This window comes from Dermacentor silvarum, chromosome 11, assembly GCF_013339745.2.
Source record: "Dermacentor silvarum isolate Dsil-2018 chromosome 11, BIME_Dsil_1.4, whole genome shotgun sequence".
NCBI classification, from domain to species: domain Eukaryota; kingdom Metazoa; phylum Arthropoda; class Arachnida; order Ixodida; family Ixodidae; genus Dermacentor; species Dermacentor silvarum.
In genome coordinates this window covers 105,895,616-105,923,393 of record NC_051164.1, presented here as the reverse complement: position 1 = coordinate 105,923,393, position 27,778 = coordinate 105,895,616, and the positions used below count along the sequence as shown (strand labels likewise).

Below are 27,778 nucleotides of genomic sequence, written 5' to 3'. Positions count from 1 at the left end.
CATTTCGCCCCCATCGAAATGCGGCCGCCGTGGCACGCAGTGCTGAAGTACCCCGCAGCTGCCTCGCCTGCGTGCGCTCTTGAAAAAGCAAGTTTACAGAGGAAATGACAAACAATTCTTGCACAAGTGTCTGGTGCAAAGCGAAATCTTCGCGCTACGGTTCGCGAGAACCTGACCGGCACTTCCACGGCCGCCTGCTCTCCTTCGTCGCTTGACGCGGAAGGCTCGTAACCGTAAGCGGTAATATTTATTGCCAAGTTGGAATGATCCTCGTCTTCAAACATGTTCTCATCGCTGGTAGAGGCACCAGGACTCGAATCCATGCTCGCGATGGCGGCGGCGGCGCGCTTCGAATGACCGCGGCCGGCCGGCTGGCTATCCAACGAGTGTGTCGTGACGTCACGCCTTCCAACTCCCGCGGGTTGGGCGGCGAGGCGCGTGCTTACAAAAACGCCAAAAATAAAGCCATCGGCTCAAAAATCAGCTAAGTGACTACTTCTTTTTGGTGTAATCACACACTGAGGATTCATTTTCAGCATTTTTGTAAAATTTCAGATTTCGTGTCCGTATCCCTTTAAACTGTTATTTGTCAGCTCACTGTGAACTGGCAGCCTGTAAGGGTCTGAAAATGTCAGTTCACACGCACACATGCATTTTTACTTAATCATTGGCTACAGTCTTTTTTTTTTTTTTTTGCATGTGTGTCTGTGATGCCTGGACATATGAAGAAAGCGTAGGCCACATTTAAATTCCTTCATTCCTTTGTTAGCTATTTTGGATGCAAGATATAGATTATGAAGCATTGCTAGTTCGCTTGTTAGGCATGTCATGATGTACGAGATGTAATATCTTCTGCATTGTGTGCTGCGTACCCCGGAAACTCTTGGGATGGCTTGTCTACGAGGAAAAAAAAAAAAGAGGAACACATTTTCTCGGATCCAGGCCATGCATATTGGAGCTCAGAGATGCAGTTTGCACTTTTGTTTGGAAAGCATGGCTGGGTATCTCTCAGTACCAGGCTACATGGCCAAGTAATGACAGAACTTTAAAAGAACACTTGAGGCAAACATCAAGTCAACTTATAGATTGATTTGAAGTGTTGAATGTGTCACTTTTACAAGGAACAAATCCTTTATAGATTAGAAAACAATGGACAGGATTGGCACTACCACATAAAGATCTTTCAATTATACATTATTTCCCATTTGTAATTGGTGCATAGTGGTGTCACATGCTCATAATGTAATGATCATTGCATTGCAGTTGAACTTGTAAGACAGTATAGTTTGGTCTGTTTATTGGATTTTCCTGCAGAACTCACTGACACTACATCTACGACTATGTTGACTCCAAGAGAGAAGCTGTCTTAGAATTTCTTAGCGACCACATCATCTCTGAGCATAGAATAAATGCTGACAGACCCTGTAGGTCATAATCTACCACTCCAGCTAGACTCGACATTTGTCATAGTGCCCCTTTAAAGACAATGAAAGAAAATTTTAATTCAAGCTGAATGGGCAGGTTTCACTCTGCAGATATCTAATAGAGGCTTTCTTTAGCAAGATTATTGTGGGATTAGACAAGAGTAAATAAGTTGTAGCACTGTTCCCATCGCTAGGCCCGTCCATTCCTTTTCCTGAGAAGTGCTTCAAGACTGTTCAATGAAGAGGTTGGGCTCAACTCATCAAACACGTACTTGCAGCAAATACAGAAGACGACCACAGCTTGCTCAGTGTAGTCGATCAGTCAATGAAACCGTTTAGTTTATTTCCAGATTCTTGAAAACTGAGGGTGGCAAGAGAAAAGTAGTGTGACAGCACCACTTGGAAGGCCTTGCCGCCCCTGAGGGTACAGTCATGATGACACTGCTAGCTCATCAATTGCTCAGTGGTTGTCGGAAACCACATCATGGCTGGTGCAATGTAATAACTGTATTTCAGTGCTATTCTTTTTCGATCTTCGTCAATGGGCTGAGTGATGCTCTGCCTACATTGTCAGATCAGCCAGCCATGAACAGTGAATGATCCACATGATGCAAGAAAACTGAAGAAGTGATACTTTGAACAGGAGCTTTCGCACTACTTTTAAATGCTGGAGCAGTTCTTTGGCTACCCTAGTTCACTTTGATCTGTGTTGGTGGCATCGATACGATGACCACGTAAAAAGAGTTAAAAAAGTATAGCTTCTTCGAGGAATCGAAACCAGGCTTGCAGTGTTGTAAGCGAGTACCTATTCTTGGTACCATGGCAACAGTTGAGAAAGGTGCGGAAAATGTGCAACAATAGAGTGAAAGAGCACACCCCCTGTCGGGCTATCACGGTATCGATGTGCAGTGTGTTTTGCTGCAAAAGCAATGAAGCCAAATGGACTCACCACCATGCTCCACTGAATGGACTGTAATCAAAGTTGAATAGAGTATGTGGGCTGTATAGATGGGGGCCTCATCGTAGATGGCTTCTGCCAGAAACATTTTGTCTTTACCTTTTTTTACATTGCTGCACTTAACACAAGTGCTTCAATATGATGGCCTTGGTGGTATAAGTCAATGGTTTGTGGAGTGTTTTTGCAAAAATAAATAAGCGGACACATGAATTCAGAAAAACTAGAATGTGATCTGAACATGTTCTGTAATCACTGTTCCACTGTGGCAATGTCTTTTGTACTATACTCTGTGTATGTTTATGCAGTGTAGCTGATATTTTGTTACTTTGTAAAAAAATAGTATAGTAATAATAAACTATATACCTTCTTGATGCATATTTTTCATGTGACTTTGTTCTTTACATAAACAGTTTCGTCATTACCGAAAAAGTATTTACTTTGCAAATACTATTAATTTCCTTCCATCTTTATGGGCTAAATGAATGTAAATTATTAATGAGGAATACATTGCTGTGCGGCGTTTGACAGCCACATAACAATAACCTAATTGTGGTCATTATCTTGGAAGCATTCATGAAATAAGGTAATATCTCACATTTTCCTGAATCGGGTTTAGTGTCCAGGAAATTATGCAAAAATTAGAGATGGGTCGTCATTCATGTTAAAATTTACAAACGCCTCTCTCTGTGACATTACGGATGATGGCAACAATGGACTAAACCCAGATAGATGTTCATTTTTAAAAATTGCACTGCAGTGAGAAATAGAAAAAGAGAATACAGTTTGGGAACTTTCTTAAAATTCTGTAGCAGAAAGCTTAAGCAAACCTCTGGAAAGGTGGCAGATTCTTTTGACAATACGTAGCCACATTATTCAGTACTGCAATTTGAGCACAAGATAAATCGGAAGAGTGAGTTTTATATCCAGTTGGCAGCAAATTCCTTGAATAATGATTCATCATATTCCATCCAATATACACTTTCAGTGCGGCAAAAGCGTGACATACCATTCCGGCTTGGCTTTACATTGGTATTTATAAGCACTATTTCTTGGCTAACATGGCCCTAAAATTTACTTGCTCAGGGGTGTATTGAGTGGACACATCGGCTGTGTTGTGCTAATACCATTCTCTCACGAGTGCTGCAATTTTAGCTTTGGAGTACAAACAAAGTGCCATTTGTTGTATGTTCGAAGGGGTTTGTGACATCATGCTAAGCTTTTTCCAGCTTGTTTTGATGTTCCATTCGTTATGTTACTTTGACATTAAAGAGGTGTCTAACGGCCATGTTTGCTTTTTTATTTGCAGGAAGCGCTCCTCAAGTAGAGAAGACCGAAGGGATCACAAGCGGGGCTGCAGCAGGTGTTGAGGAAGTGTTTCCATAGACAGGTTGCAAGTGTGCGCGTAATGCCAAAATGAGAGAGAGTGAAGAGTCTAGTGTCATCGCCTGTGCCAGTGTGATGGTAGCCAGACGGCAGTGGACATTGGCGCCTAGAGGCATCTGTTTTTGAGACTGAAAGCACCACAACTCACATCTCACCTGTGACTTCGTGTTTTTTTTTTTTTTTTTTTTTCCTCAAAAGTATGTGGCACTGCCCGCTCACGTGCCAGTAGAACTCCAGTCACGAGCGCTGCTGTCCAATTTGTGTTTTCCCGCGCTGATCGGTGTCGCCAATTGGACAGAGCCTCGATTCTGCATTATGATTATATTTTAAGTGATGTATCAATCTTCCATGCAACCTTCATTATTTATGGCACTTAGTGGCCATTCACGTTCCTTCTGTGCTCATTGCTGCCATTCGTAAAAGATCTTTCGTGCATCATTATTCACACGTAATAAAAGAGGTTAAGATTATTTAACAGTGTGTCAAGCTTTGAATGCATGCAATGAGTTGTGTGTGGAGTACCTCTTCACTCTGCATATAGGTAGACCCCTGTCATAAACTGCTAAGCTAGCTTTACCACAAGGTGATTCGCTAATGTGGTGGTGGCAGAGGCAATATTTAAATCGGCAGATACATCTTGAACTGGTGTGTTCCATAATGTGAGAATGCCAATGTGTCTGGCATGATGGCACAAGGTCTGCCTGAAAAGTATCCGACTTTCTTTATTTTAAGAAAAACTACATGGTTCAAGTTAGCCACACTGCATGTCGTGGAAGGCGTGTGATGTGTTTAGCCTGCAGGTGGCGTGACCTTAACTTCCCTATGCTGCTGTGCAGGAATAGTTGTGTTGAGTACTGTTGTCTGATCTCGGCATGATTCTAAGTGGGGGAAAAATTAGAGGGAATCAAACTAATATACTACATAAAGTAATGTGTGAAGCTTGGAGACAGCCAAGCAGAAGCACTGTGGAAGATCCGAACAGCATTTGCAGATGACACTAGGGCCATAAAGCTGATAAAAATATGGTACAACCGCTTCAAAAAAAGCCAAAGATCTGTGGAGAGTGAGCCACGCTTTATGGGAGGGACTTTCGTTAAACCATAATAATGTCATTGGTAATTAAGTGCAAACGTTGATAATGATGAGATAGTTCCCTTTTACAGAAATTGCTTGGCTAATGGATAGCGACAGACATGCTGCGAATATAAATTTAAAGACTATATTTAGGTACGCATCAGCTGCCTGCAAAATTTGTGCCCAGAATTTTTACAGAAATTTGAAGAACTAGCAACTACTCCAGGATGACGCCCGTTTCCTGAAACTCGTGTGATCGTGTGCGACATTTGGCTGTTCCTAAAAATCTGCAACCACTGTAAAAGAATGTGCTTTCAAACCCGAGAGGCCATCAAGCGCAATCCTATGGTTGCCCTAACAGCACTTACTGAGGAGGAATTCCAGGACTGTTTAGAGAAGCAGCAGGACTCTGTGTGTTGAAGCAGGAGGGAACTACTTAGAAGGGGTTTTAGACGATGGACACACCATATTCATTTTTTTTTCTAGGAGCATGTTCGGATACTTTTCAGAACTGTGAAAAGCAGCCTGTGCATTTCACAGTTCTTGTTTAGGCAAAAATACCATGCAGTGCAACAAACAACTTCAAAAAGGGTCTGCGAAGCAAGCCCATCAACGCTGTCATTCACAACTGAAGATTCAGTGCCATTAAAAGATCTGTGGAACATGGGCCATTGGTGTACAGAGTCCAGCACTGGCAAATCCTGAGGGGTGGCTCCTCCGAGACATGCCGACTGACAGCATTAAGCGTACAGCGAGCACCCCCCCTCACCCCTCCTCCTGTATGCTTTGATGAAGCCCTCCCTGGACGGTACCCTGGGTCCGCCCCTGTTGTCCAGCATGGTGTTTGATAAAAAGGCCATTAGGGAAAAATGTTTTCAAAGCTACGGGTTATTTTTCTTCTGTTTTCCTTTCTCATCGTTTGTTTACGCGACAACGTTGTGCTGCGAACCACGTTGATGAATGTGACCCCGGTGATGTGATCGTGAGGTAAGTTATGCTCGAGAGGTGATGGGAGTAAGTTACGGCCGCATCTTTAAAATTCCTGTTTTCTTGCGATAGCAATTATGTGGACACCCGAGGTACGTTCGCACCTGCACCCCCGTGCTGTCTCGGTATCGACGCCTCATGTGCAGCCGGCCCATGGAGGGTTAGAAGGCCTCCAAAGACTCGCAGTGCGTTTGCCTTCGAAAACGACGAAGCCACCGCCGCGCTCTGCTTAATCGGCTCTGCCAGAGTCGGGGGCAGCGTTTGGGCGCAACGGATACTAAACGTCAAGCTAAATCTATCCCTTCCATTGGGCACTTACAAACGCCTAGTTTTATTCCGTCGGTGTCATCGATTTTGTAGTAATACTATCTCTATGCTGAGATCAGACAAACATCTCGAGACATCTACCCAACAGAACATCCACCCCGCGAACCGGCCTGGAACGAAGAGACCGAGTCCCTACACCTTGTCAATTTCCAACAGGCTGAAGTGCCTCTCTTTTATTTAAAAAAGAAACATTAATTCACTCATTTATTATCTTGATATGATCGCTTTACTGTATAACGACACTGGATGAAAAGGACGACGTTGATTTCGGAATAAGACGAGCGCTGTTGAGAATTCAAAATTGGCGCCATCACCGAAGTCGTTTCTTTCATTTTAATGAGGCCAGTTCAGGCACAAGTTAATATTTGAGGAGTTATGAAAGCTATCGCATTTTCTATATGTCCTACTCAGTTGAGGTAGCTGCTTTAGATATTAGGGCGTTGACCTAATTGTAGAGGGCGTAGGGACTGGCGCAACGACTTCCTGTGTGGCGTGCGTAATGTCTTTCCGGTCGATTCCGTCATGGCTGCCGTCGCGTTGCGCACGGAGGAGCTGGGAAGGTGAAGTTGGGAAAGGTGACAGTGAACAGCCGAAGAAGCTGCCGAATTGCCGCAGAGAAAAAGGTTTAAATATGCGTGATCGACCGGTCAGCTGAAGGAGTGGACACGGACACTCAACGGCCTCATCGGTGAGAACACCTTTCCTTTCCACTTTAAAGTGACATTTTTCTCGGTCGTCTCTGCAGATTGCTGCAACTTTCACACGGAGAGTCAGTCCGTTCGTCCGGATATCTATCCCGCGTTTACGCGACTCTCCGTTCTTGTGTCACGAAGCACGTGAAATCAGCAGGCAGAGCCACTCTGGGGTCTCTGCTTTTTGTTAACTCTTTATAGTTTTCCGTACAAAAAAGAAAAATGTATCTCGAAAAGCCCCAAGCAGCGCCGAAGTTTTTCGCGCCGCGCGTATAAGAACAAATCCACTTGCCGAGCTAATTATAATAAAAAAGAAAGAGCGAGGGTGACTTTTCGTCTGGCGTTTTTCTTTTATTTACTTTCTCCCCTTCCCTGCCACTTTAAAAGGTTCCCCACCGAGCTCGAAATGAGGTAATTTCGAGCTCCTATATTTGGGGCGTCGCTCATAAGCGCCCTTCAAAACTGAACGCGGCTAAGAGGGATCATACGACAAGGAGCACTGCTTTTCGTAATTTTTTTTGTTTGTTTGTTTCGTTCTTCCAGCTTCGGCGATATACTATCCAGCCAGCAGTGTCGCAGTCTTCTTTCGCTTAGCGCGCGCGCTGTTTGTGTGCTTCGCATTTTCGCGGTCACCCGTCTTTTGCTGTTGCTTCGCTCGGTTTCTACTGCGGCGGGGCCGTTTGGCACTTCTTCTGCTCAGTTCATGTATATTTAACTTCTCTCTACGGGAGGCAGCCATCCAAAGTGGCGCCGCAGCCAGTCCTCCTAGCTGGCAAGCGTGGATGCAGCGGAGGCGGCTTCCAGCATCTCGGGTGTCCGGCGGCGTCAATCGAGACGTGTTGTCATTTGTCGCGCGCCGCTGCCTGGCGCATCTGGCGCGGTATTGGGTTTGACGGTGAGCTTCCCGAGCCGGGGTTTTCCGCTCGGCGCGTCTGGGTGCTGTATCTTACTGCCAACTGCTCGTCCCACCCTTTCGGAGTTCTTGCTGTGTGCCAAAGAGCTCACTGGGACTTTGCAGGCGTGCGTTTTGCTTTATTGCGTTGCGCGCAGCGTAAAATGGGAAATGTTCGCGGAGAGAGGCCAGTAGGTTAAGGTGTGAACTCGCGGCTGCAGTTTGGATGAGCCGTGATAAATTGCGCGCCTCGAGTACGCCTTGGCTACGACACTAATGAATCCTTAGGTTGCTGCTACTACTGAGCAGTGTGACAGACAACGTAGACCTCCATTAAAACCTAAAGTCGCTACTACGGTAGGACGGTGCCAGATGGGACAATTTAGAACGCATTAACTTTCGATGGTGAAGGTAGGAGGCTACTGTTTTTCGAACAGAAGAGCCCATGAGCATGAATAGAACATGTACTTTTGTGTCAAGTCGATTCACAGTTCACATAAACAAGAGAATAAAGAAAGTTGAAAATCGTTGTTTAATTTCATGGCGTCTCGTAGTGACCGTCAGTCCATGCAAAAAATTGTACCCCAATACTTGAAGTCAAATATTGTACACACCATTTTACGCTGAATGTTGCGTAAGTTAGAGCGCCAGGTATTCATGTTTCGGCTAAAGCTAGCTCGCTTGATCGCGCTCAAATTTCGCGCAAAGGTAGCATTTCGTGGTTGTTTGTAGTTTAGGTTTCTTCGTACTTGGACTAGGAATTACGCGTACCAATTCAAGTTTTCAACTTAATGGTATTTACTCTCATTAGTATTACATTTGCCGGATGTAGCAGGTCAGCTCAGCATGCATATTGTGCTACACACATTTGACAGCAGTTAACAATTGTGGTGGCCAGCAGTCGCTGTTTCTTCCAGTTATCAGTATTTTCTGCATCCAAGCTTTAATGGCACGTATTGCCTTCTGGATTGTTTCGACACAAGAACTTCGTTGCTGCTCAGAAAACATGGCCCTTAAATTTTATTTCCGCTTTATTGCGCTTGCTTGAATAAGGAAATTCGAGGCGGAATATCTGCCCCGTTTATCTCAATAGCGGACGTGCATCTCACTGCCCCTAGGGATTCGTTGTAGACCCTACTGTTGCGAAAGCTTCGGTACAGCGAAATGGTACGATGACATGGTACGATGATACCATGTCAAAAAGTGGCGACTTCCACCGTGACGTCATGCCGTAGCTTGTTTAATGCTAGGTCGGGGTTTATTGGCGACGATAAGTTATTTCATGCGCACCACAGTTGCTTTTGTTCCACCATCTCTGTTCTGGACAGAAAGTTTCAATTTAACTTGAACACATTGACATTGACTGCATGGCTGCGAAGTCGTCAGCATCGTCTAGGGTGTCGTTGGGAAAATCTGGAAAACATGGAATTTTCTGTGAATTTGTCAGTTCTCGAGTGCTATTCTGGGGCATCGTCAAATTCCGTCATATTGTCAAAAAAATTCTATAATGGCGGAATTTTTAGCCAATCGGAGAGGCCTAGCAGCCCTGTGAGCCAATCAGAGCTGACAAATGATGAATTCGACTAAATGGCGAAATATGACAATCTCTAGTCGGAATAGCACTCCTGGTAAATTCAGGGAAAACGCTGGAAATTCTCAGCCCGGTTATTTGAATCAGATAAATTATTACCTACAGTGGTTATGGCGAAGCTATATATGCTGGTATGCCAGAATGAAGCGAACTTTTCAACTGACTTTATACGCAATCCACAAATAGGGTCGCCTTGCGTTGGTGTTGTGAGCACGCGTGAGCCTGGCCGGGCAATTGGCGTGTCATGAAACACTGGATTCATGAGTACACTAATTCAGCTTACTGGAAATATTCGTTGAAAATTATGGTTTGGAAGCTACTTGCCGAGCTTTAAATCATATTTTCTTTCCTTGCGCCTGAGCCGCAAGTTTTATGACTGCCACGCAAATTTAATAAGAAAACACTCGGAGAAAACCTGGAAAAATAAATTTTGAAAATGTTTACGTAGTAGGCACCTTACATGGGTATATATTTTAGGTCCACCGAAAGACGAATGCCTCTGCGGAAGATCTCTTTTATTCATACCTAGGGGTTTTACATATCAATTGGCTGTGCATGACGACGATGATGATACGAGCATCGCTTTTGAAACGGTGACGCTTGTAAGAGATGTTGTTCTTAGGGTGGACGAATATTCGAAGTTTCGAATGCGAATCGAGTATTACGCTCTAACTCTTCATATTCGAAATTGAACTATTCAGTAATTTCGAATACGAACCAACCACATATTTCTCTAATTATCAGAAGTGAATCAACATAAGTTTTCGAAGCAATGCAGGAACTAAAGGGGTAATACAAGCTTTGTTTACGGTTTCGCGGCGAAACCCTACATGACAGTCTGTGACTTCTACTAATGGTCTGTAATTGATTACGGTTTCGCGGCGAAATCCTATACATGACAGTCTGTGACTTCTGCTAATGGTCTGTAATTGAGTGTTTCATGTAGTCCAGTCATGTAGCAGTATATGCTACTACCAGTGATGTTTTCCTTGCAACGGTTTCCATGTTTTCCATGTGTCTTCAGCCCACAAGTCCTTCAGCACCCTTTTCTTTTTATTGCGATAGCAAATATATGGACACTCCAGGAGCATTTTTGCCGTCGCCGTGATGTTCCGCATAAAGTACAACGGCGATAACACTGTCGCCGCGCGGAAGCGTGCGAGGGGAGCCGACGATCGCGGCTCAATCTCGCGCGCGCAAAGGCGGCGGGGGGGAAGGAATCGCGCCGTCTTACGTCGCGGGCTAGGTTCCGTGAGAGGTGGGAGCGGCGTTGTAATACCGCTGCAACTGCGTATTCCGCGGCCGCGCGCGCGCTACATCTTGAAAGCGATCTGCGTCGTAGGCAGCGTCTCTAGGCGCTTCGACGGATCATACATTTGTGCGGGCTGCGTTCTCGCCGCTCAGTTAACGTTGAAGCGATAGACAGCACGAAGGTCGCTTCGCTCGCTGCTGCGGCCGCGCTTCCTCACGCAAAGATTTTAACAGCGAGTGTCCGCGCGCTCATCGATTGTGATGTGTTCATGTTTGCCTGTGTGCGCTGACACCATGCTTGTTAATTCAGTTACTAGGCGAATGTTTGCAAGTTTATACGGCGATAAAACTACTATCCTTACTTTGTACATCTGTCTATTAATTTTCTATCGCAATCGATGCTTCGCACTTCAAGCGAGACTGCTGCGACTTCCACAATTTCGGCTCGTTCTTTAACAACCACTTATTTAGCGTTTTCGGAAAGCTAGTAATACAGCAGCCATTCATTCTTAGAAAGCCTGCTTGCAACGGGCTCTAAATATGTTGTGAGGCAACTCGTGCAGTTATTTTAATCACAATTAGTAGTCTTGTGTTTAAACCTGATCCTTATTGTTCTTGATAGTAAGTTGTCTCTTTTTGACTAGTCAGTACAAGCGTGATGCGAGATTACGCCGAAATAAATACTCCTGCTGTAAATACATTCATCTGCGTTTGACTATTCGATATTAGATACTTACCGTTCATATTCGATCCGTATTCGAAAATTTTGATTTTCGACCACCTCTATAGTTTTTATTGCGATGGAAATTATATGAACACTCCAGGAGCATCTCTGTCGTCGCCGTGATGTTCCGTATAATGTCCGCGGGTGATAGCGTCGTCACCGCGCGCCGTATGCTGTATGTGCGAGTGAAAGCGTGCGAGGGTGAGCCGACGATGATGGCTCAATCTCGCGCGCGCAAGGGAGGAAGCGTGCCGTCTTGCGTCGCGTGCGAGGCACCGGGGGGAGGGGGCGTTCTACTTCGGCAGCGGCTGCGTACGGCGCGGCCGCGCGGGTCCTATCTAGAAAGTGATCTGCGATGGGGACAGAGTGCGTCAAGTGCGAGATTGATTGGAGGCCTCACTAGGCCTCACTGCGTATAGCCTGGACTTAGCAGAGGTCGCATGTGCTGTGGGCCCCCGTAAAATGTATAAATCACTGTCTTTGTTACTTTTTCCTTACGTGCCCTCTGAGGCAACGACGGCACGCGCAAGACAGTGGAGGGAGTTCCCTCTCTATTTCGCATGTCTGGCTTCTGTCCTTGCGCTATTACGAAATTTTGCTGCTAAGAGAGGGTTACTAAACACATGTGACACAAAGGTTGTGTTTGTATTATCTCTTTTGGCAACCCTTCCGTCTGTAGGACCCTTTGCAATGCATTTTTAGGCGTTGTGGTACGAAGCTCGGCGATTGAAACGCGCTACTCGGAGCGCATGGCTGCCGGCACTTTCTGCGCCACCGGTGGGCGCTGGGGGAGCTGATGCATTGTTGTATGCGATGAAAGTGAAAGCCTTTGTGATGTATGTTGACGGTACTACTGCATTACCTTTTCTGTGGTTTGTAACGCTTCCCGATCCTGCAGGCAGGGCAACGTCACAACACACACGCACACACGCCTCATAGCATTAATCTACATCCTATACGTGTCCACAGCAGCACATCTCAGCAGGACTCCGGGGAAGCCATATCTCAAGTAGTTTCTACCCAATTAATTGCTTCCCTCGTGCTTCTAGTTGGCACTTGATTAAGAGAAGCTACCGTCGCCCTGCACTTCGCGGCTCTCAGGCGTTGCGCCGTTTTAGTGAGAGCGCAGGAGCACTTGACTCCTGCCGAGAACGGCGCAACCACACACGTTCGAAGAAGAGAGGAAGGGACGAAGCAGGACAGCACGAGGAAGGAGGCGACACGGGTCGAGCGTGACCGCGTCGTTTGTAGCGTCGTCGTCTCGCTCTCGCGTGTTTCTCGCCCGGCTTCACCCGGGCGCCGGGTGGGGGGGTGAGGCTGCCGAAGGTAGTACATTTCACGTTCCCCCGCGCGCGCATCCTGCAGCGCGAAAACGAGATCCGCGGACCTAATGCGATTTGCGCGCCGTGGTCGTAGAGTAGCTGGACTGGAGAGCCTGACGGTCAATGCGGGTCACCCGCTGCCTCTGATGTCGGCGTTAAGCACCGGCCGCTTATGTGTACAGGCAAAACAAGAGAGCTGTTGCTCACAGGAAGACGGAAGCTTGAAGTCATTTTAACACTGGTGTAGAGCAAGGAATGTCGCTGAAGCCAACGTTTAGACAAGTTTGCAGCAAGGGTTGGCTAACAGCGTTCTTAAAGGGACGCTAAAGACCAAATAAGGTTGTACACACACACACACACACACACACACACACACACACACACACACACACACACACACACACACACACACACACACACACACACACACACACACACACACACACACACACACACACACACACACACACACACACACACCACACACACACACACACACACACACACACACACACACACACACACACACACACACACACACACACACACACACACACACACACACACACACACACACACACACACACACACACACACACACACACACACACACACACACACACACACACACACACACACACACACACACACACACACACACACACACACACACACACACACACACACACACACACACACACACACACACACACACACACACACACACACACACACACACACACACACACACACACACACACACACACGCCACGCGGCGCCGTTTTTCCGTCTACGCATTTATGTATGTATCCTAGTGATTTTTGAAGTAAACTCTACCATCATGACCTCTGAGATCGGGCGGCGTGCGCCACCCCATCTCGGAGTGTACAAGATAAACGCATACATCTTGCGTCGGGCCCACGTAAGGCAAGAGCGACAAAATTTAGCTACTCTTCTCTGGCAAACATCGAGACCCCACCCGAGATATACTACCATAACAGTACGGGACACGCTACAATTTTTTATGTGATAGCATTATAGGTGGACCTCACACACTTTGTAGGTGTCCGTCTGCCGAAAAATGTGGGCCGGTCTAGAAGGAAGTGCAGTCAAACACATCGTCTCAAAGCGCTAGCTGTGACGAGGGAATTGTAATGCGAGAAACTGGCCCACGACGCACGCGCCAGAGAGCGACTTTGGCACGAGAGAAGCATGCGTGCGATCGCGGCTTTTAGCCGCGATCAAACACATTAATGCTCCTGTGGCAGTTCGATCCAACGAACGCTTACGCATTTCTTTATATCATCATATAGGCGGACTTCACTCAATTTAGCAGAAACAGGTATCTAACAGAAAACTCGAGGTGTGTTGAGCGTACGCGACCGCGTCACTTTGTGAACGAAATCGCAAAAGAGATATGAGATATCGGTACTTTGGTGAGTGTCACAGAGCGGCATAGTCTCGAGTCATCGACATGCCGATTAACGGCCGCCAAAAACGTCGTGTTCTCACGGTGCGGCATATAGTTTCGAGAAAGCGACACGCCGATTAACGGGCGTCAAAAAAAAAATGTCACAGTTTCGCCCTAAGGGCGAAGCAATGAATGCGATAGCAACACAGCAATGTCATACGAAGTAAGGTGAGCGGCTTTGGTAGCAATATGAATTGTAGTAAACATTAGCTGATTAAGTAAGCAGGTGTGCTGCGGCGTAAGTAGACCGACATGAAGAGAGACTCGATGACCACGAGAAGGCGCGTGTGTAACGGTGGTGTTGATGAGAAGCGCTTCCCGTGGGCAGCGCGTGCGAAGGGATACACCTGTAGCGCTGCACTGCCGATCCGGGCAGCATTACATGTGTAGCGTGCGTTGGAAAATGTGGCCCGACTATTACTAACTGAATGAACAAGCGTGGTGTGAGCGCGCACAAACAAACATGAATAGATCACACTGAATGACTGCAGACAACGACTGTCAAAACGCTGGCAGCAAGCGCATGCGCTGCAGCGGGCGAAGGTACGTACGGTCTATCGCTTCAACAGAAACTGAGCGGTGAATGCACAGTGCATAAAGGTCAGAGCCGTGTGGAGATAAGAGACGGTGCGGGCGAGCGACGAGCGCGGTTGTTGGCAGAGTAGAAGTGCGCCCCCCCCCCCCCCCGCTCTCTCCGGCGCTGGCTTCCCGCTTCCTTGCTTGCGCGTGGGAAAGATAAGAGACAGTGCGGGCGAGCGACGAGCGCGTTGTTGGCAGAGTAGAAGTGCCCCCCCCCCCCCCCCCGCTCCCTCCGGCGCTGGCTTCCCGCTTCCTTGCTTGCGCGTGGGAGATTGAGTGCGTTCGCTCTCCGTGATAGCGCGCGTCCCCGCACGCTTCCGCTCGGGCATACGGCGCGCGGCGAAGATTTTATCTATACGGAACCTCACGGCGACGGCGACGCCGACGGCAGAAATCCGGTTGAAGTGTCCATATAATTGTTGCTATCGCAATAAAACGGGGTCCCACGGTGCGGCATATAGTTTCGAGATAGCGACACGCCGATTAACGGACCCCAGTGTGTGCGCGTGCGTCCGTGGGGTGCAGTGCAGGGGCACGACCTTGGGCAGCGGGGGGAGAATCGGAACTAGTTGACGTACGAGAGGACAAACCAACGTCTGCAACGAAGCTCACGGTAGTTCACCTCAAGTTAGGTCAACATGCTTGAGGGAAGTCGTCAGATATAGACTCCCGGGAAACCCAGCCCAGCAATCGCATCCACCTCAACAACATCGGCCCGCCAGCATTCTTGGGGAAAGCTCTGCGCGCCGACTTCACGTTTTATGGACTTGCTACTGCTGCACGGCCCCGCGTATGACATCGTTTGTTTTCTTTTGAACTTTGTTTTGGTGAATTACTGTTAAGTGTATTCTTGTGTGGTTCCTCGCACTGGTTCATTTTTATATCTACTGTTAAATTGCTCGTCGTATTTGTCATCATTGTGCTATATTATGTTCAGGTGTGTTAGCTTTCTGGCGTCCTTTTTTATTTTAATTTGTGCATCGTTATCAGTCGATATACCCTATTTATTTACTCCCGGCTCCGACTCTTTCACTGTGTTCGCTTGAGTATGGAACGACCAACCGGCTTGTATACCCTGTCGATCGACTTCGCGCCGACGGCGAACGGGTACAGCCGTGACTGTGAGAGTATGCAAAGTCGCCCGTGATGCACGCACGCGCAGCTGTCGTGACGTCACAATCTAAATATGCTATCGCATATACTTAGAGAGTTAGCAGCGCTAAGCTCTGGCGTAGTTTTTTTTTTTTTTTTTTAACAGCGGAGCTGTTCAAGGTCGAGGTTGTACCGTGCCTAGCGTTGATCAGCTTTGCAAAGCGCGCGCTGAGCGACAGGTGGGCGGAGCCAAGGAGAGGGAGACGGCGGCGTAGCGACGGCGCGACGCTTTCCGGGGAGAGATAGGGAGGGGGTCTACCGAGCAGTATAAAAGCGTGCACTGTCGGCGCAGAGCGCTCCGACGTTCGGCGACGATTATGGCGAAGACGAAGAAGCAACTGTCTCCGGAAGAAGAAGCGGCGCGGCAGGAAAAACGACCGAAAGCTGCACGAGCATGGGCCCAACGACGACGTGCCGACCCAGAGTTCCGAGCAAGGGCAGCCGAGGCTAAGCGACGGCGAAGAGCCGAAGACCCCGAGTGAGGGAGGCGGCGTCGCGGCAACGGTATGAAGAGACTCATCGGGAAGTAAAAGCCAAGTTGAAGCCATTAGCTCCGCTGTTTTATCAGTCTTCGCGACGTTAAGTCAGTGAAGCTGCGCAGATTTTTTGTTATTCCTTTCACGCGACACAGGACAAGCCTCGAGACTTTAAATATGCTGCTGTGTTAACGACTCACATCATTGCACCAATATTCTTATTATCATGGTCATCCATCCCTCTTTCGTTTCCCAGCTCGAGCACACCTGTCTACCTTAATTTCTATAAATAAATTCTACTAATTTTCGATATTCATTATTCGCGGAGTTTTTTCACCAGTCGATCATTTTCGGCAGCGTTGCGCTGTCCTGCGAAGCCAAATAAGCCAGAATCAGCCTTGTTGAGTGGCTTCAAAATCAAGTGCAACGAAGTTCTAGCTGCCCAACCGAATTTTCTTTTGTTTTATTCGAATTAACCGGAAGTTTGAATTATCGGAGTTAGAGTACGTTACTGCGCGACTAGTTCGCTTTTGTCTGGAGAACTTCGTATAGGCCAGAATGCAATCAACAACGGAACACAGGTGGCAACGCTGCCTTGAAATTTTCGAAGCAGTTATCCCTTTTATGGCCATAGATTTTGACAACGACCGTGCGATGCCGGTCGGTGTTCCTGTATACGTGTTGGCTACGTTAAGGAAGAAAGAAATAATGAAAAACTGATGACGTACGCTGGCATTCGGAAATACAAGAGAATGCAAAAAATGGCCTGGCGACTTTTATAGGTCCTTATGGAAAAAAAATCTGCAACAGCGTGGAATGAGAGAAAGTTTACTGATAACTGCAGATATTAGCCTAGCATGGAATATTATACAAACATGTGTGCAAAAGGACCATGACATCTGAGACATCGTGGAAATGACGCCACCGCTGTCGCGGTTTGTACACGAGGTACCGTATTTTCTCGAATTTAAGCATCACCTCTCCCTCTTCTCAAAACTTAACACGAAGGAGGAGGAAAAAATGGTGTAGGCGAATATAAGAACTTTATTTGCGAATGTGGGCTCTCCGCGTTTGAGCTATGTCCGTACGGCTATATATATATGGCCCTATAGGACACCGAAATAGGTTTATATGGGATAGCGAGAGCAACGCGAACAGCCGCTTGAGCCCCAGTATATAGGAAGGACTCCCTCCACGTCGGTATACACCACTCCATGTCCATGGTGCAACGAGACATCACCTGTCAACAAAGGACGACGTCTCTTCAAGGTTGCGACGCCGACTCAGATCCCTTCAGTACCGGCCTCTCGCGACCCTTGGGGCGTGCTTAGAAAGAAAGAGAGGGGGGCTGTCTCGCCTTGCGTGAGTGCTCCCTGAATATATATATTACGGCTGCGGCCCTGAGGTTCCGGCCACGGACGCGCAGCACCCCCAGTCGAAGCGCGGGCTCGCATATATACGTCACTTGATGGCGTCACCCGCCGCCCGAATGACGCACTCGTCGGCGTACGAGACGTAGCGCATGCAAAAAGTCGTGGCGGCAGAAGGTACAAAGAAGAACCAACGCCGCCGAAAGAAAACGCAGCTCTCGACGAAGCGCGCGTATATGCCGTTCTATCGCGCGTATAACCCGCGCCCTAACAGAGCCTGTACCACCCAGTGGCAATAGTTCCGATCTAACCTTACATCTTTTTGCAACCAGGAACGGGAAATGTACCGCACAGACCCGTGTGTTCAGTTTTGAAAACGACCAACAGTCGGTCTCAGTGGACACCGGAAGTGTCACAGAACAATGTTTCTTTGTGTATTGAATAGACTCGTTCACTCTTCGGACCATCAAAAGAGCCGAGAAGGTGGCTGTAAGGCATCGCCTGGAAGCCACCCCTCACTTAGCCAAATTAACATAATAAAGTTGTTTCCTCCTCCTCGTTCACTCGGCACTGGCGTACTGATGAGCACGCGTCTAGTGTTTTATTGGTGCAAAGGCTATACTTATGCAAACGAATAACGTTGTTCTGAGACCAATATAACGTAACGTGTCTGATGTAAGCAGTCGCTCAGTATATTGTGAAGGACAGCGATACGGAACATATCTGGGAGCACCGGTTAGCTCATACCTCCGCACAATACCCAGTTAACTGAATCTGCGCGGCAGTGATGAAGCGAATTCACGATACAATAGGAAAGACGTACACAGTGGTTTTCATGTGCCTTTCCTATTGTGTTGCGTCTTGTTCCATCAATACACAGCACAAGCTTGTTGATCAAGAACCCAGCCAGCCTCTACACAACCTTCCATTCGTACAACACTCGCACAGTATACCTTTGTTGTAGTATAGACCCCTAACAGCAATCTGTGGTTAAAAAAGAAGAAGAAAAAAGCAGTAACAAAGAAAATTCGCGTTCATAAGCCACGTCAGTATATGCGTAAAATAATGCTAAAATGTCTATGAAAACAGTTGGCCACATTGTCACAACCCCGTGTAACCTTTATATCCCGCAACTGCACTATACCATTCTCCATTGCTCAGTTACGTCTCTCTTGCCCTGTAAGCTATACCGGTTTCTTCCTGAAATTCTTGCATTCAGTTGTTGCCGTCCTGCCGCCTGTTAGGCTGACTTCGTTTCGCCTCGTCACCAGAATCGGTCTTCGTCGCCTTCTTGGCAACGTGTAGTGCTGTCGCGTTTCGCTACAGGGCCAGAACTTCTTACGCAGTTTTCCTTCCCGAGACTTGGCCGTCTCCCAGAGCGTGGCCCATTAGAACTCTCGTGTGTTCGCTCACCTCTCGATACGTCCGTACCAGCGTCCTCGTTTCTACTACATGGAACGTTCGAATGTTCGCATTCGTAGTAGGAAGCACTTGGGTCAATCGGTGCGACTTCGCTGGTCCTGGCACTGTTATTTTATCCCTGGCTTTTCCAGCTTTACTGGCACAGTTGTCTCACAGGACTCTCGAGACGTCCATCATGTGCCGTGCAGGTGATGATGAGGGGAGAAGGAGGGGGGGGGGGGGGGGGTCGGCGTGTAGAAGTCGAGGTCTTGGGGGTTCGAACCCCTATAGAGATTATCAGTATGCCATAGGTAATGTATGTTGTAAGAGCTGAAAAGCCAGGCTAGTTGGTTCTGGTTGAGAATAAACATTGTTTCAGCAGAACGAAAGACATACGAGCGAAGAGGTGACCTCTACGGAGTCTAATTCATGGATTCACATCAACTATAGTACAGCTGTCAGCTTTGATTAAAGAGAGGACGATAGGACACACTTATGTTGGCGGTGCGCTTGTTATATAAGTCCTCCCGAAATGAGATCCCGTCCACGCCACTAACGTTCATTATGTGTCGGCGTAGAAAGTGTTGGGGCAAAGGGGGGTTTATCCCCACTTGCCCCCGTCAGCCGCTATTCACTTCCGACGCCTTCAATCTTTGCTGCGGCTAATACGCGTAGAGATGCGGTAGTACACGTGCTCCCGGAGCCCTAGTGCCGAAGTCGGGCGATTCGACCGAGTTCCCCTGCGACGCGGCCGGTGGTTTCCACCCCTGAAGAAGAAGAGAAAGTGGCGCTCTATATTGGGACAGCGGCGCCTTAAAATAAGAGCGCCTCCCCGACGAAAAAAATAGAGCGAGCTAGCCAAAGAGAGCCGCTGCTTGCGCGGAGACCCTTGGGCGGTGTTGTGTGTGTGTGTGTGTGTGTGTGTGTGTGTGTGTGTGTGTGTGTGTGTGTGTGTGTGTGTGTGTGTGTGTGTGTGTGTGTGTGTGTGTGTGTGTGTGTGTGTGTGTGTGTGTGTGTGTGTGTGTGTGTGTGTGTGTGTGTGTGTGTGTGTGTGTGTGTGTGTGTGTGTGTGTGTGTGTGTGTCGCACTAGGTGGCCCTTGTTTTTGTTCTCCACGGAAAGCAGACGCGTCCAAAGACAAAGACGGACGGCTTTTGCTACACCGTTGTGGCAGCCTCTGTTCGCGTCTTGATTTGTTTAACGACGTCTTTGTTGTTGGCTAAGCTATATAAAGCAGTATATACCGACGTGCAATTTCGGGACAGGTTTGCCGTGCTGGCCGAATTTTGCGTCGCTAACAGAACATGGTCTATAGAAAGGAACGAAACGCGGCAACCTAGAAAAAAAATAATAGTAGTATTAAAGACGAAAAATGTAAGAGAAATCCCGGCGCATCTTGGGCTGCTCATCCTTACTTTTCTGGAAACTATTCTTATCTTCTGCCAGCCCATAGCCTCTTATATACTTATATAGGAGGCTATGGCCAGCCACACTTCACACCGCCCATCTCTGTCTCTTTTCTTACATAGTTCTTTTTTTTTTTTCCCGAACACACAAATTGTCTCTCCGGTGTGTTTTTCTTTCAGAAGGTAAGCGCTGATGTCATTGAAGCCGCGATTATGCTGTCAAATAAACACAGTAATATAGCTGCGCCTTATCTCGGTGCGCTTACGCTTGTTTCACCTTGTCACAAATCCTTCTCCTCCTCCTCCCAATCTTCACGATTCGCTCTTCATGGGCGTGTTGATGCCTCCGACCACAATCGGAATCGGAGAAACGTGCCTATACATCATCATCATTATCAGCCAATTTAGTTCCACTGTATCATATATGACCACGCTATAGCTCCCGGCGACCTTCGCTTGCTCCTGTCCTGTTTCAACCGACGCTTACCTTTTCAAATGAGAGCCTTATGGGCGTAGCCGCTGTGGACGGCGGCATCACGTAGGCTTTGTATATATCCACGCGCAACAGCCCAGAGAGAGGGCGCGTTTTCGCACCCGGATGAAACGGTGCAGATTTCCAAATGCCATCACTTATGGTAGCTTGGTTTAGCACCTCGAAGTGTATCTATTAGTCTATTAAATGCGAAACATTTCTTGGCGAACATTTGCCACTTTGACAGTATCTATCTATCTATCTATCTATCTATCTATCTATCTATCTATCTATCTATCTATCTATCTATCTATCTGTATATCTATCTATCTATCTAGCCGCCTACGTCTTGGAGCTCTCATGGTCGTATCGCTAACTTGCTATTTAACAAAATTGCATGACAAGAGTGTATGGCGAACATAAATGATAGGTTATGACATGAATATCATGACATGTGTGTTATGTAGCTCATGAAACAGCTGCCTACGTCTTGGTGCACTCATGGTCGTTTTAATTGTTAACATGGTAGGTACCAAAATCGGCATAGCATGACAACAGTGTATGCAGAACTTAAATGATAGGTCATGACATGAATTTCATGACATGGGTATCATGTAGGTCATGAAACAGCCGCCTAAAATGACAATGACTCAGCGAAAAAAGATTAACAGGTGAACGGCGTTGTAACCCCCCCTTTTGTTTAACCCCTTTTCTTTCCTTGCGAATTTGAGTACTGCAACTAAGATGTAAGACGCGCAGTCGTCTGCACACTCGCAAAAAGCGCATTTTTTGACAATTTCCCGTGAAGAAATCGAAATTAGTGCTGTTTAGATATTGGCAAACTGTCAACCCCCCCCCCCCCCCATCTCCCTTCCCCCCCCCCTCCAGCAGAGATCCTGGGTGCGCTACTGCGCGCGCTCCTTGCATCGGTGCCTTTGTATTGGCCGACCGCGAAAACGGGCGAAAGAGCCGAATAATGATTATTCGATTTAATAGCAATCCTTTCTTCGAAACAGCGGTGCTTTTGAAATTGTAGGAGCAGAGCCTCATGAGTGGCTTAGGCGTCTGCCTTTGAACCTTTTTTGCTTTTAACCGAGGGGCCCGCGTCAAAGCAGAGCCATTGTGCGCTGTTCATTGCACGGATAAATGTAGCCACCGTGAATACAGCTGTTGACTTTCGCTTTGTGTGGTAGCGCTGCTTTCAGTAGGCGTCCTGCATTCCGGACCTAATATAGGACGCTTCTTCCGTTGTCATGGCAACCAGACCAGAGACATGTGGATGGGGCCTGAGCAGTGGTGAAGCGCGTGAGCAAGGCCTATGAAAAACGTTCGTGTATTTCATCGCAGACTTAGGGGATTAGTTTGCTGCAAATGGTACTATAGCATCGGGCTTTCCAGTGAACTGACAAGAACTAAGCATCGACTGGATGGGTCTTGTGCACAAACCTACCTGTGAACAACCTAGTCAATTAATATTTCTTAATTAAATGGCTGAGCACTAAGTAATGTCTAATTACTGATGCTCGCAGCTGAGTGAGTCGCCCCCAAAAATATAGGCATCTCATCCGTGTTCTAAAGAGCGTTCTTTTTTCATTTTATGTTTTTTACCGCATTCACGACGTCGGCGCCGCCGTTGTCGTACTGTCCCGCTGATGGCGCATGCGCGGCTTGCGCGCGGCGGATTGGAGGGTCTCCAGAGACGCGGAGTGTATTTGGCTGCAAAAGAAAAAAAATTCGCCGACGATTACGATGCTATATCATGAGCAATTTGACCGCAGCTCTGTACGTGTTTTCATCGGGAGATCGCGAGAGGCAGCGCCTGGGTGACGCGTGGGCGTGGTTCACAGCATCCGCCGCAGACAGACCTCCGCTCATGCAACGCTTTGTTTCTATATTTAGTATCGTTGGCGTCATCGGTGAACAGACGACGCGCGCTACCCTGGTTCCATCTCGTAGCCATCGTTGCCGCAAAGCCCGTCTTGCGCAACACTACGCTTTTCTTGTCACGCTTTCGCCATACCCTCCTCCGCTTTCCTCCTCGCGTTCTTTTTGCCATCGCCGTCTTTCAACCGCCGCTGCGCTCGGTTACGAGGGACGCCGACGCTCGCCGCAGGAACGTAAGAGCTGCGCTCTAAAACGACGAAGCCTTCCGCTGCTCCATATATGGCGTTCCTGCTGTGTGTATTCACTGCTCTTGAGCGGGCAGCAAGCAAACATCGAGCTCTCTGGGTGCTGACTAACCCCGTCGGTCTCATCTCGTGCACTGTCGCGGTGCGACGCCACTGGCGACGCGACTCCTTACCGCGCGAGTGTCGTGACACCCGGCGTGTGGTAGCTGCCAGGACATTCTTCCTTTTTGCTCTGCAGCAGTTGCCTTATGTGCTGCGTTGTGCCATAGTTAGAAACACCGTCCGAGAAGTTCAAGCGCCACGCTAAACGTTCTTATCGCTGTCAATGCTTCGCCATGCGGGAGGAAACTGCCACAATTTCTTGCGCTTTTGTTGACATATCGAATTCAAACAGCGCGAAGCTTTCGTTAAAAAAAAAAGAACACTGTATCTGGTTTTTTATTCTGCGGTAGATTATATGGTAGCAAATTAATTATATGTTAAAATAATTCCTGGAGCATTCCATTATACGACATTCCTCACAGCCCATGCAAGTGTAACTTGGAGGAGTTAAATAGCCCCATTCTTCAACTTTCATAAGCGCGGTGCACCGTTAAAACGAATGAATGAATGAATGGTATACAAACACCCTCTTCGTCCATGCCGCCATCTTTGAAGCGAGACAGAACGTGAATTCCTTACCATATCCTCGGAGGGCGATGCAGAACCAGAAGAGACAGCCGCGTCGCCGGTAATTGAATCGTTGGCAGGCAGCGCGACTTCGAGGCGGCGTGGTGCACTTGCGCGTCTTGCTTTGCGCGATCGCGCGCGCAGCTTGATTCGGAGCCGGTCGCGACGGGGACTCGCTGCAGCGGACGCTCGCTAATTATCTTTGCCGGGGATCTCGGGGACGCTCCCAGAGGGGATGCGTCGATCCGCGTGATTTCCTGCTGCTACTACCGCCGCTCGGCCATTGGCGAGTAATTAATCGTCGCGCGTGCGTTGAGTGGCGCCACCGGATCTGGGGCGCGTCATTTATTGCGCGGCAGACTCCGCAGACTGTTGGCGATGCCGTGTACCTCCGTCACTTGGGAAGAGACGTTTCGAATGTTTCGTGCGCGAGAGTTTTTATTTCGGTGGAGAGATACAAAGCTCCAGAAGAACTTTAATTTCGCCTAGTTGGTGTTTACTGAATTAATGCCATGTTGACCGCTAATAAAAGACGAAGACAAAGAAAGAAAAACACAAAACGGCGACGCGGGCGGTGCGCTGTCCTACCCCCCCCCCCCCTCGTTTTAATTCTTGGTTAGTGTGTATAAAGGCGAAGATAAATTATGATAATGATGATGATTATTTCGGCCATGTCTGTAACGTTCTCTTTTGTTTTGCATAATGTGTACGTTGCATATTCAAGCTAGGACCAACTCCCGCCCGTGTCGTCGTTTTGTGTTTTTCTTTCTCTGTCTTCGTCTTTTATAAGTGGTCAACGTGACATGCAGATACAAAGCTCCTTGATGCTTTCTTGGGGGAGGTCAGGCCGCGGATGAAAGAAACAGGAAAAATGCTCGGGCGTTAAATCGTTCCGTTGATGCGATCGATAGAGCTGTGGAAACAAAACGGTTCCCACGAGAGATTCGAGTAGCTCAAACGAGGACACTTACAATGGATATGTGACGTGCTGAGAAAAGCTGGAGTTCGGAACGACCACACGTGCGGTATCACCGAGGATGTGGGTCACATTTTTGCCAAGGCCTGGGACCGTTTGAATCAGAACGGTTAATTGAAAAACTGGGGAGATACAACGCAGACGTTGAAATCTATGTGAAGTGAAGGTGTAGTGAAGCGGTTAATTAAGTGCTATACAACTAACGGCGAAGCATAAAATTGTGTTTACTTTCATCATATACAATCTGCAACCTCATGTAGTGTGTGTGTTTATCCACCGCAAAGGCCACAACTTTAATCGTATGCCATTTTTATGTTTGTGCACTACACTGTTCACAAGATATGCCGAAATGCAAACTCCAAATCAGGCGGATTCGCAGTCGGGCATGTATGATGCTTGTCGAAGTAATTAAGATCATCATCATTTTAATGAATGGCGATGCACAGATAAGTATGCGTTAAGGATTCTGTGTCTCCTGTTTCGCTGTGGCACATGCGCATTCGAGAGCATTGGCCAACAATGGGCATACACCCGGCGGCACATGCCGGATTACTAAATCAAAGAAAATCGAATAATCTGTTGAGTGTAATGCGCTGTTCCACTCAGAGGTCAATGTGCTTTATAGATACCTGCTGTGAGCCGGCAGTATAACTTCGCAGACTCCGCAGTCTGCGGGAAAAAAAAAAAAAAAAAAGTAAAGGCCTTCTTTTGTGTCTCGAGGACAGCGGACGAAGCGGCGCGGCGCTTGAGCGCCGACCGAGTGTGAAAATGATGATGATGATGATGTTCCTCTTTCCTAGCGCGTACCCACTCAGAGTGATAGGCCATAAATCAGGCGGCAGGAGGTAGTTTAGAATTTTTATTTGAATAGGAGAAACTCCATTTAAAAGAAAGACAAAAGGAAATACCGGGAAAACTAGAATATCATGCGAGCGAGCGGTCAGTTTAAAAGAGACCCTAATCAAGGAGAGAATAAAGAAAATGTTAGTAAAGGATTTGGAGAAGCAATATGAGTGAAATTAATGGTGATCAGATAGGTGCAATCAAGCTACAAAAATTAGCAGGGTAATCGTCTTGTTTCAGTTAACAAATCATACTCTGCACAACAAACATCCCTGTGACTATAGCCTATAGTGTCGAGGCCCCAAATGATAATATTACCAGAATAAATTTTCTTACAATTAATGGCATAGAGGGGACATCATCAGACTAGCTCTATGTAAATAAAAATTCACTTGTGGGATGCGACAGCGTAATATGGTGTATGTAAATTCCCTCGCTGAAAAAGACACCACTGTTTATTCCAGCAAAAACGGAGATGTTGAAAGTCAGATGTTACCAGCGACACTTTCGATTAAATTATTTTGTAGGCAAAGTTTTATATATCCCGACGCAGTGACGTATCTCTATGCAGTGACGTAGGCTGTATCTGGTAAAACAGAAATCAAAGATACACTTAAAGATGTTTTGGCTAATATGCAATTTCGTTTAATTGTAACCCTCGGTGGCCTGGCACCCAGAATAAATGGCGGCGAACGGGCAGAAGGTTCTCTTCCTCCTCTTCCGCCAAACCTATAATTCTTAGAGAAAGATATGCTTAGAGCAACATTTTTTTCACGTATTGGCCTGCGTTAGAGTGTACCCGAGTCTCTATGCACTTGATATTTTATCCATCGGTGCGAGCAGCCTGGGTCGTGCCTGGAAGGATGTCTGCAAGTTTGTGCATAGATTACGTCGTGTCTACATGGAGGCTGACATGTTAAACTTTTTTTTTTTTTCATTGAAGCGTACATTTTCTTTTGATTCTTTTAAATTATTCTCTGGTAGTTTCCTCAGAATAGGCATGTTCACTTTTCAATTATTATTTTTTAAATATTCGTAATACCTAAAAGGGCCCCTCACCAGCTCTGGCCATTTCAAACTGGCAAGCGCAGTGCATACAGTGCGCGCTAACGATCGTGCCTGCAATGTATTGCACCGCTACGCGCCGCGAAAATAGCTTAAATTTCGAACCAAACGCCATTTGCCCTTCTCCTCCCGGGCGCTGCGCATTCAGCATGGAGGTAGTGCTGTGACGTCGCTCATAGTGACACGTGACTTCGAGAATTATTCAAGGCAACATCTACTATTTGTGTAATCTGTTGCTTCAACAGACGAATTAAAGTTTAGAGAAATAATAAAACACACAAACCGAATGTCTGCGTGTTCTTGTTTTACTTCGCACCGCAGCAAGAGAGATGTACTCCCGTTTCGTCCGCGTGTTCCCACGTCGTGCAGTCACGCGCGCAGACAACGAAACTATGTCATTTTCTACCGTGCTCCAGCGCGCGATCGTGCTCTGTGATCGGCTTGTGTCTGACTCAGTAATCGTGTACCAGTCGAGTGTTCTCGTCCACAGCGTGGAAAATCGTGCGCTGCGCGAAACGAGACAAATGCAACAGCTCGCGCGCGACACCGTCAGCGAAAGTGCGCCGCGCAAGAAAAAGAGAGAGAGAGAGAGAGAGAAAGGGCGGGACCCGTGACGTATGCGTCGAGCTCCGGTATGGGAGAACGCGGGGAAGGAATTTCTCTTGCGGAGGCGAGACGGGGCAAGTGGAGAGAGTGTCTGTGTTGGCGGTGAAGCTTGCCTCCTGAAAGCATGAGTTCGCGGCGCTGAAGTATTTATATCACGGCTACTAATGAACCAATTTTTTAAATTCTTACGGTATAGAACGCTCCCTAGAGGGCACGTAACAACTTCCAGCGTGTAACCGAAATTTCCTATGCGGCTTATTGAGGGGCGCTTTAAGAAAAATTTAGTAATTGCATATTGTTTCCATTACGAGCCTTGACCAACCCCCCAGGTGGGTACGTGGCATATGCACAGAGCTATTACTGGAGTTACTTGTAGCTGTTACTTAGTCTGTCAACTAAGCAAGTTTACTTATGGTACTAAAAGATTGTTGCAGGGAACCCTTAAATTGTAGCAATAAGAGACAGAGGTACCTTCCGATTCAATACATTCGTTTCTTTGTAATGTAATTCTGTATCTTCCATGTTTGAGTGTTATTACA

At 47.3% G+C, this 27,778-nt stretch overlaps 2 protein-coding genes across 5 annotated transcripts in view; both read left to right on the top strand.

The window, feature by feature from the left end:
* Nucleotides 1–4,240, top strand: part of LOC119433395 (bifunctional arginine demethylase and lysyl-hydroxylase JMJD6-like) — a 222,624-nt gene extending 218,384 nt beyond the window's left edge. For all 3 annotated transcript variants that reach the window (XM_049658739.1, XM_049658740.1, XM_037700577.2), the window contains one exon: nt 3,689–4,240. In XM_049658739.1, the coding sequence (XP_049514696.1) occupies nt 3,689–3,749 (61 nt within the window). In that variant the 3' untranslated portion in view covers nt 3,750–4,240. The remainder of the gene's footprint in view (nt 1–3,688) is intronic.
* Nucleotides 4,241–6,658: 2,418 nt separating this feature from the next.
* The window catches only part of LOC119433261 (uncharacterized), a 63,860-nt gene continuing 42,740 nt past the window's right edge, over nt 6,659–27,778 (top strand). For both annotated transcript variants that reach the window (XM_049659185.1, XM_049659183.1), the window contains exon 1: nt 6,659–6,841. The gene's annotated coding sequence lies outside the window, so the exon portion shown is untranslated. The remainder of the gene's footprint in view (nt 6,842–27,778) is intronic.